The sequence below is a fragment of the Ricinus communis genome, chromosome 1 (assembly GCF_019578655.1).
Source record: "Ricinus communis isolate WT05 ecotype wild-type chromosome 1, ASM1957865v1, whole genome shotgun sequence".
Lineage (NCBI taxonomy): Eukaryota > Viridiplantae > Streptophyta > Magnoliopsida > Malpighiales > Euphorbiaceae > Ricinus > Ricinus communis.
Window position 1 is genome coordinate 28,005,714 of NC_063256.1, and position 10,431 is coordinate 28,016,144.

General features: G+C 39.5%; 1 protein-coding gene across 1 annotated transcript; it reads left to right on the forward strand.

The window, feature by feature from the left end:
• The first annotated feature begins 6,029 nt into the window (after window positions 1-6,029).
• Window positions 6,030-9,391, forward strand: LOC125369928. Its single transcript, XM_048373345.1, has 7 exons — window positions 6,030-6,433; window positions 6,503-6,824; window positions 7,059-7,245; window positions 7,387-7,480; window positions 7,583-8,142; window positions 8,242-8,364; window positions 9,024-9,391. The coding sequence occupies exons 1-7, from the start codon at window positions 6,030-6,032 to the stop codon at window positions 9,389-9,391; spliced, it is 2,058 nt and encodes a 685-aa protein (XP_048229302.1).
• The last annotated feature ends 1,040 nt before the right edge of the window (window positions 9,392-10,431 follow it).

Genomic DNA, 10,431 nt, shown 5'->3' on the forward strand with positions numbered 1-10,431 from the left:
CACTAACAGGTTTGGGCTCTCTAGAGTAGGGCTTATACTCCTGAACGAACACGTCTTTTAGAGTCTTGCCCTTTGGTTTGCCCTCGTTGTCATGACCCGATCTGTGCGCCCTTGACCGACACTAGGGAATGGGTAGGTTTAAGGCCATCAAGTCCCGTAGTAAGCCTTACTAATCGATATTTAATAAAGTGCATACGAAAACATAATAGTAATCCTATCTGCCATGCCATACATAAATCTTTAACTGGTCATTAATAACATTTCATGTTTTGTTATAGACCAGGTTAAACATAACATGTCAAAGATACTAATACAGAAAGTCTAGAAATTTTAAATTATTCAAATACAAAAGTATAAATTCATTATAATAGGCCCGATGGAGAAAAAAATCGAGCTATCAAAATACAGGACGACGAAGAACTCTAACTGTCACCTGAAAAAAATAAAATTGAGACTGTCAGCAAAACCCTAAATCAGTATATCATGTCATTTTGTATTAAAGTGAGATTCATGCCATAATTTAGAAAGAAAGTGCATTTAAAGACTTATGGGACGAGTGGCTCAGCAAAACGCTAACCCCAAATGCCAGTAGCCTTTCGGCTCTCTTATTCCAAATTGGTAGCGCCTAGAGAGCGAAGCTCAACTAGGGTCCTTACATCCAGCCCGAACACTTGATTTCCCAATTAAGTCGGTGCCTAGAGAGCATTGCTCAACCAGGGACCTTTGTCTGGCAGTCAAGCTTTCACGTCCCAGAGAGTTATACTCAAATAGGGAAAAATCCAAAATAACCTCTGTTACGCGCCTCTGATTATTACCGTTGCGCGCGCGGTCCTAATGTAACCCATCAGGTAGCATGTTCTACTGTCGCCTCGTCCCAATGTCACAATTGCAACATTTATAAAAATCACAAAAATAGAATAATCACAGGCCAACCTGAATTATTCAATAACATACTAAGATTTAAAAATTTAGAAATCTCGGAATTAACAAACATGCAATTATAAGTAGTGATAATAATACTAGTATTAAAATAACATAAATAAAAATATCTGAAATAATGAAATAAATTTACTAATAATAATACTAATACTATTGGTGATAATTATTAATTACATGAAATTATTTATAACAACGATAATGATAACTATATTAAAATTAATCATTAAATATCGCATTAAATTTAGACATGCCAGTGATACAGTGATTATATGACTTTATCTCATAGTTCTGTCGTGCTCCGCAGTCCGCTTGTACGCCTCGGGTGAAGCTGGCGGGATGGACGAATTATCTATTCACGAAAACACTCAGTTAATAGACATTCTTAAATTTCCCTAGGCCTAGACCCCTTATTAGACTGCTTAAAAATATTTCAGACTCGAGAGTTCTGTCGAAGATTCGGCAGAACCTCCTCTAAATTGTGGACATTTACCCCCCGTACAATGGGTCCAGAACTTGTTAGAAACACTTAAAATATTCTGAAATCAACCAACGGGAGTCGGGCCATAAAACTACATTTTTTTCCTGACTCTGCAACACACCACAAATCGCATTTAACGAAATCCAATTAAATTTAAATTATCTATAATTGATAATTAAAAGTAACAATATTTTTTTAAAATTATAACGTAATTTTTGAGGTACAAATAAAATTATACTGAGCCGAAATTTAAAAATTTCACGCGTCCAAAATACACCGGGGTCCGGAAGCCGGTCCTGCCAATAGTGTCGAAATTCGACTCTAGAAGCGCCTAGTGAAGCTTGAGTTGTGGGGAGTCCAAAAACACAAGAGTGTCTGCTGAAAACTCACCGGAGGGCATCGGATCGGGGCCGGAAAATCTCCGCTCCCACGAAGCTCCTCTGAGGCTGCCGGCGGGGAGACTTGTTTCCAGGTTTTTCAGTGGTGAGAGACCCGAATCCAGTGTTGGATGGCTAAATGGACATTGGCAGGTGGCCAAAACGGCGACGACAGCTCCTTTTCCTTAGGTCGACGTTGCTGCAGAAGGGAAGGAGAAAGGGAAGGTGGCGCGGCAGCAAGGAAGGGAAGGAAGGAAGGCTGGGCGGGGGCGGTGTTGGCTGCGTCGGCCAGAGAAAGCAGCATCAGGGGGGAGAGAGAGTGAGCAATAGGGAGGAGGAAGAAGGGACAAGAGAGTGGGGGAGGAAGGAAAGAAAATGAGAGGGGAAAAGAAAATTTTATTTTATTATTATTATTATTTATTATTTTTATTTTTTTTATTTTCCGGATATTACATTCTACCCCCCTTAAAAAAAAATTCATCCTCGAATTTTAAAGAAACACGGCTTACCTCAAGATTGAAACAAATGAGGGTAAAGACTCCTCATTTCCTGCTCGGTCTCCCAGGTACACTCTTCTAATGAATGGTTCCGCCACAACACCTTAACCATCAGAATAACCTTAGAGCGCGGTTAGCGAACTTGAGTATCCACGATCATGACTGGCTACTGATGTGCGTAAAATACATACATCTAAATGGGGTTTCTAAGATTGATTTTATGTATATTTGGATGTAAATTGGTCCCAACACTCATCTTATGTGTCTGTTTTTGTGCATTAGGTCCAAAAGAAGTCAAAGTATGACAAAGAGAAGAATTGGAGCATAATTGGACGTCAAAGCTGCCGAAATAAGCTAAGTATGCCAATGAGGAAGGTTAACACGGCCATGTTGGATTCAACACTGGCCGTGTTCCCAACACAGCCACCAACACGGCCGTGTTGGATGCAACAAACATCAAAGGAAAAAAGGTTTTTAGGGAGCATGGCCACAGAGAGTAACACGGGCATCAACACTAGAATGTGTTGGAACACGGGCATCAACACGACCATGTTCATGACAGCTGGTCAAATTCATTTAAAAAGAAAGAAAAGAGAAAAAGGGGAGCAACTAGGGTTAGAACGTCCAAAACTCATCTTTTTCTCTGTCTAAGGGTTTTCTAAGTTGAAACTAAAAGAAAAGGAGACTTGGATCAAGGTTTCACTTGGATTCTCTTTGAATATCAAAGATTGGCGAGGATTGTCGATTGGTTTCAATCCGAGTAAGAGGAACAAGAATCGATCCAAAATTGGGCACGAGGAATTGGAGCTATTTACTCTCATCCAAGGGTGTATCCGGGTTCTTCTACCTTTACTCATTTTTTGTAATTGAATTCTTCTTGGTTGTGATTATGAACATGATTAGCTAAACTTATTAACCCATTGGGGTTCTTTATCTAGGGATTTTTGTACTTCAATTTTGAATTGAATGTATTGATTGTCAATATTGGTTTGCAATAGAAGTATTTATTGATTTGTTCTTCATATCTTGTTGAATGATTTTTGAAATTTGAATGATCTTGAGAAAGACGTTTAGGTTTGGATTGTCCTTTGCAACCTATAATTGAATTCGCCTAGAGATAGGGTGTTCGTTCTACCGGATTGAGAATTAACAACTCTCAATATGTTAAATGGTACATAATGCTAATTTCGGTAATTAGAGTTATGAAGAGATTTCAACCTAATTAATCTAAGTTAAGATGTTAGTGTCCTTGAGAAAGGCATTAATTGTGTAGAGATTTTCCCACGAAAATTGGATTCAATCAATCAATTCCACCCTTATTTTCAATTCCTTTGAGAGAAGAGTTCCCAAAGGGTTATTCCTTTAATTGAATTATTCATTCCCTAGTATACGTAGTTCGACAACAATTAGAGTAGCTATTAGTTAATATAGAAATTATTCATTAACACCAATTATTTTCTGTGATTAGATAACAGAGAAGATTGAGTAGATTTAGGTTCACACGTTCTTTGGGGAATACGACACTTGGTACTCGCCGTTAGCTATACTCCACCGATAGGTACACTGCCTTAGGTCATAGTCTTGCTTGACTTAGCACACATAAAGTTTTTTGCGCCGCTGCCGGGGAACGGTTTTCTGTGAACTAAATTGAAATTTTAATATTCGTTAGTTTAGTTATTTCTCTTTTTGTTCATAATTTGTTTTCTGTGTATAGTTTTGTTGTTATCCTGTTTGTTGGTGTTGTTGTTCTTTATTGTGCTCAGGTAGTTTATGACCAGGAGCTCTAATCCTAATCTTACAGAGCCTTTATCAGAACCCGAGCGCTCTCTTAGATTGCTAAGGAGGCGTATGCAGGCAGTAGAGGATGAGATTGAAGCAGAGATTCCTGTTCGTGAAACTAGTGAGATGGAGAACCACAATGCAAATGGAGGTAATGAAAAAAGGACCATGTACAAGTTTGCTAGACCCTCTCTAGCAGGGACGCAAACTAGGATAGTGAGGCCTCCCGTGGCGGCCAATAATTTTGAAATAAAGCCGAATGTAATCCAGATGATCCATAATACGGTGCAATTTGGAGGATTGGCGAGCGAAGATCCGAACAAGCATATCGCCAACTTTTTGAAAATATGTGATACCTTTAAGATTAATGGAACAACTGATGATGCCATACGGTTGAGTCAAGCTTTCCTTTTCCTCGAGGATAGAGCGAAAGATGGTGCAGTCCCCGCCACCGAAAACGATCACTACACTGGACTTCTTTGGCTGAAAAGTTTTGAATAAGTATTTTCCTCCCGCTAAGACCGCTCAAATGCGAAATAACATATCTTCGCGGTAAGGAGAATCGATGTCGAAGCCCTGGGAGTGCTTCAAGGACTTGTTAAGGTGTTGCCCACACCATGGTCTTCCTCTCCGGATGCAAATGCAGACATTCTATAGTGGCATGAATACAGCCCACTAAACAAATGGTAGATGCAAATTGCAGGGGGAGCTATCAATAGCAAAACACCTAAGCAAGCCCAAGATTTGATAGAAGAGATGGCCACCAACACTTATCGTTGGCAAACTCCACGGGCTAGAGGTCCAAAGCCCTGTATATCTGGGCCGAGGCAGATCCTACAGCCTTGGCGGCACAAGTAGAGCTACTTTCCAAAAGATAGAACAACCTGCATGCCACCCGGGCCCAGCCCTTATGTGAATTTCAGGTGGACCGACATGCTGCCAATTGTAAAGCGGGAGTTATGTTTGCATCTTCTATGCCTACTAATATTTCTAACGTTGAGCATGTTGATTGTCACGAGGTGGCGTGAGGAATGATCCCTACAGTAATACATACAACCCAGGGTGGAGGAATCATCCTAATTTTGGATGGAGGAATTCCAATAACCAAGGTTCACCAGGATATCAGAGGTTGCATCCGCAGTAACCTATGCATTCTATTCCCCATCAACTAGAAGGTAGTCAAGAGAAGAAAACTAACTTGGAAGAGTTGATGGCGAAGTACATTGCAACTTCAGAGAACAGATTTCAACAAACAGACACTGCCATTTGGAATCAACAAGCTCCAATTCAAAACTTAGAAACTCAAATTGGCCAGTTGTCTAGGATGATGGCTGAGAGGCAGCCAGGCACGCTTCCAAGTAACATAGAGTCTAATCCAAGGGAGCATGCCAAAGCAATTACTTTGAGATCAGGTAAGGAACTTTCTAGTCCATCTAAGCCTTTCACTAATGATGATTCATGCGGTGGATGAGTCAAAAAGAAAGACAAGCCCCGAGGGAGAAAGAAAAGGGAGCAGTTGAAGAGAAGGAGGATTTGAAGAAGATCCCCTCGAGGCCATACCAACCTCCCATTCCATATCTTGCAAAACTCAAGCAGGAAAAAGTTGATCAGTAATTCAGTAAATTTTTAGATCTTTTTAAACAATTGCGGATTAACTTGCCTTTTGTTGAAGCTATTTCGCAGATGCCAAAGTATGCAAAGTTTTTAAAAGAAATTCTAAGCAACAAGAGAAAGCTAGAGGATTTGGGATTGGTGACCTTGAATGCAGAATGCTCAGCAGTGTTTCAGAGTAAGATTCCAGTCAAACGACACGATCCAGGGAGTTTTACTATACCTTGTTTGATTGGGGATAAATTGAAATTGCTAGCATTAGCTGATTTGTGAGCTAGCATCAATTTGATGCCTAGTTCATTGTTTGAGGAGTTAGGACTAAGCACTTCTAAGCTAACTCCTACCAGGATGAGTATACAACTAGTAGACAGAACTGTTAAGTACCCGAAAGGGATTATAGAGGATGTGCTAGTTAAAGTTAACAAATTTATATTTCCTCTGGATTTTGTTGTCATGGATATGAATGGTGAGAGTGATGTCCCATTGATCCTAGGTAGACCATTTTTAGCTACATCTAAAGCTTTGATAGATGTTAGTAGCGGAAAGCTGGAACTTAGGGTAGATGATGAGAGCATTACATTTGATTTGACTAAATCCTTGAGATACCCATATGAGCATGATGGTACTGTCTGTTCGATTGATTTTATCAATGATATTGTGGAATCTCAATTGCAAGAAATAATGATTAATGATCCTTTGCATGTGGTGATGCAAGAATATGAGGATAATTTATCCAATGAACAAGTGTTGAAGTAGCTAGAGCACTTATTAGCTACTGATGTTAATAATGAAAAGACTGATTGTTTTGTTCATCTTGACAGGTCAGGAGTAAAGAAGCTGAAGCCTTCTTTGGAGGAGCCGCCCGTTCTTGAGTTGAAAGAGTTGCCAGCGCACTTAATGTATGCCTATCTAGATGAAGTAAAGCAATTACCGGTTATTATTTCCGCTCATCTCACACCTGAGGAGAGGGAGATGGTGCTGTGTATTTTGAGAAGGTATGCAAAGATTTTGATGGAGGATGAGTTCAAACCGGTGGTGCAGCCACAAAGGCAGTTGAACCCTCAAATGAAAGAGGTGGTTAAAAAGGAGATAATTAAACTTCTTGATGCAGGTTTAATTTACCCTATTTCGATAAGGTCTTGGGTGAGTCCCTGTAGGTGGTTCCTAAGAAAGGGGGCATGACGGTGGTGAAAATGAAAGGAGGAGCTGATCCCTACACGAATCCAGAACGGGCTTCTTGGTTGTATAGACTACCGACGCTTGAATGACACAACCCGAAAGGACCACTTTCCCCTTCCTTTTATCGATCAAATGCTTGAGAGGCTTTTAGGCCATAAGTATTATTATTTCCTTGACGGTTTTTCTAGTTATTTTCAGATTCCCATAGCACTAGAAGACCAAGAGAAGACGACATTCACTTGTCCTTATGGCACTTTTGCCTATAGGAGGATGCTGCCGGCTTTGTGTAATGTGCCTGCGACCTTTCAGCGGTGTATGATGGCCATTTTTCATGACATGATAGACGAGTCGATGGAGGTCTTCATGGATGACTTCTCTATATTCGGTAACTCTTTTTCCCATTGTTTGCAAAATTTGGAAAGGATGTTAGCTAGGTGTATTGAAACTAACCTTGTGTTGAATTGGGAAAAATGTCATTTTATGGTCCAAAAGGTTATAGTCTTAGGACATAAGGTGTCACATGCAGGGTTGGAAGTAGATAGAGCTAAAGTAAAAGTTATAAGTAAACTACCTCCCCCTACTTCGGTTAGGGCTGTTAGAAGTTTCTTAGGGCATGCAAGGTTCTATAGAAGGTTCATTAAGGACATTTCTAAGATTGCTAGACCTTTAACTCAATTGCTAGTAAAAGATATACCTTTTGAATTTGATTATGATTGTTTAAGAGCTTTTGAGTTATTAAAGGAAAAACTAACCACGGCTCCCATCATGGTTTCTCCTGATTGGGAGCTGCCCTTTGAGCTTATGTGTGATGCTAGTGATTTTACAGTTGGAGCTGTTTTAGGCCAGCGCAAGGAGAAGAAATTCCAACCTATTTACTACGCTAGCAAGACGCTTACGGATGCCCAAGAACACTATACAACCACAGAGAAGGAGCTTCTAGCTGTCGTGTTCGCTTTTGACAAATTTTGTTCCTACCTTATACTGTCAAATATAATTGTTTACACGGATCATTCTGCTTTAAGGTATTTATTTTCAAAGCATGATTCTAAGCCAAGATTGATTCGTTGGGTTCTTCTGTTACAGGAATTTGACTTGGAAATTAAGGACAAACAAGGAGTACGAAAATCTGCGCAGGACCATCTTTCTCGATTAGAGAACCCGCACTTAGAGAAGCTTAATGAGAAAGAGATCGATGACTTCTTTCCGGATGAGCACCTATGCTCAATGCAGGTGGCAAACACTATTCCTTGGTTTTCTGATTATGCAAATTATTTACGCAAGGGTACTACCAAGTAGGATATGACTAAAGAAAAGAAGAAATTCTTTGCTGACTTGAAGTATTACATTTGGGATGACCCCTTCTTGTTTAGAATTTGTGCAGATCAAATTATTAGGAGATGTGTATATGGGGAGGAGATCATTCAAATTCTCAAGCATTGTCATGAGGGGCCGGTTGGTGGACACCAAGCCGCAAACCATACGGCCAGGAAGGTTATGGATGCTGGTTTTTATTGGTTAACTATCTTCCAAGATGCACGAGCATATGTCCAGGTTTGTGATGCATGCCAACGGTGAGGTAATATTTCTGCCCGAGATGAAATGCCCCAACATAGTATATAAGTGTTGGAAATTTTTGATGTTTGGGGCATTGATTTTTTGGGTCCTTTTCCTTCTTCGTATGGATGCAAGTATATAATGGTGGCTATTGAATATTTTTCTAAATGGTCTGAGGCACAAGCCTTGCCTACTAATGATGCTAGGGTAGTTGTGAGGTTCCTTAAGAGACTATTCTCTAGGTTTGGAATACCTCGAGCATTAATTAGTGATAGGGGAACCCATTTTTATAATTCTCAACTTGAGAAAGTGCTTAAAAGATATGGAGTATCTCAACGATTCTCCACACCTTATCACCCACAAACGAGTGGGCAAGTAGAGGTTACTAATAGGGGGCTTAAGCGCATTTTAGAGAAGATCATAGGGAGCGGAAAGATTGGACTACAAAGCTAGATGATGCTTTATGGGCATTTAGAACTGCCTATAGGACTTCTATAGGGTTCACTCCCTTTAGGGTTGTGTATGGAAAAGGTTGTCATTTACCTGTGGAGCTAGAACATAAAGCGTTATGGGCACTTAAATCGTTTAACTTTGATTTGGATAGCGCAGGTAGACAAAGGCAGTGGCAAATAAATGAGCTAGAGGAGTGGCGTCAACAAGCTTATGAAAATTCAACAATCTACAAGGTGAAGACCAAACAATGGCATGACAAGCGATTGAAAAATTTGAAGGAATTTAACGTAGGAGATAGTGTGTTATTATTTAACTCTCGTCTCCGTTTATTTCCAAGGAAGCTGAAGAGTCATTGGTCGGGGCCATTTACAGTGACGCAAGTCTTCCATTATGGTGCGGTTGAAGTGCATCATCCGAAAAAGGGAAATTTCAAGGTTAATGGGCAGAGGTTGAAGCATTACCTTGGAGGGTCATGGATGTGGAGGAGCGTGGTATCTCCATTTCCGATTCAAAGAAAAGAATAAAGTCCAGCTTATGACTTTAAAGAAGCTTGTTTCTTTTATTTTATTTTTAATTCTTTAGTTTTCATTTTTTTTCTTTCCATTTTGGGTATTAATTTTTGTTTCAATTATGTGAACTTAGGTGATTAGGTTCTACAGTTGGTTTTTGCTCCTGCATGTGACACTACTCGACACCTTACCCACTCTCCACCACGCACTGTACCAAGACTGACATACCCGCCGATGCACCTCTTTTCACTCCCGAGCTATAGTCGTGGCAGATTAGTTCTTTTTCCTTTTCATTTCTTATATTTTGTACACTGAGGACAGTGTGTCCTTCAAGTGTGGGCTGGTGATATTTATATACACTTGTTTTCGTGTTTTTATTATTTTGTATATGAAATTCAGATCCTTTTCTAGTGTATATATCGCATTTTCATTTATCCCATCTCAGTTATTTTTCACTTTGTTTTGATGCTTTTACTGTTGACTTGCTTTTGGAAATCCTGTCTATGTCCATGTGATCAGGTAAAACCGATAGTGTTGAGTCTTGCGGAAGAATGTAAGATAATTACTTTGAGTTTTGCACTAAGTTGCTTTGGTTTATTTAATTCTGTTTTGATGATTTTTGTTTGGAACCTACTCAAAAGCACACTTATGAGAAATTGAGCCTAAATTGTAAGCATACACTTTATATGCTTGTATTTATTTCTTGTTGAGAGTGCCAATCACTATCTTTACTTTTAGAACTTGCTTGGTAATGCTTATGAGGGCCACAAGGAGAGTTTAACACTTTGGTATGATAAAGGCACTTAGGTTTTTCATTCTAGCCAAATAGCCTTCATTCGTTTATTGATTCTGTAGATAACCCCCTCTTTCACCATTTTTTATCATATTTCATTGCCACTTAGTTTTATTCTGCTTTGGGTTATGATTCTGCACATGAGTTGTTTTTATTGGGAATATTTGTCTTAGGAATAGCGTTGGAATCTTGTAGTAGCTTACTTCAATCCAAAAGAACATGTCCTTCCCTCATAAAAAAGAAAAGAAAAAGAGACGAAAAA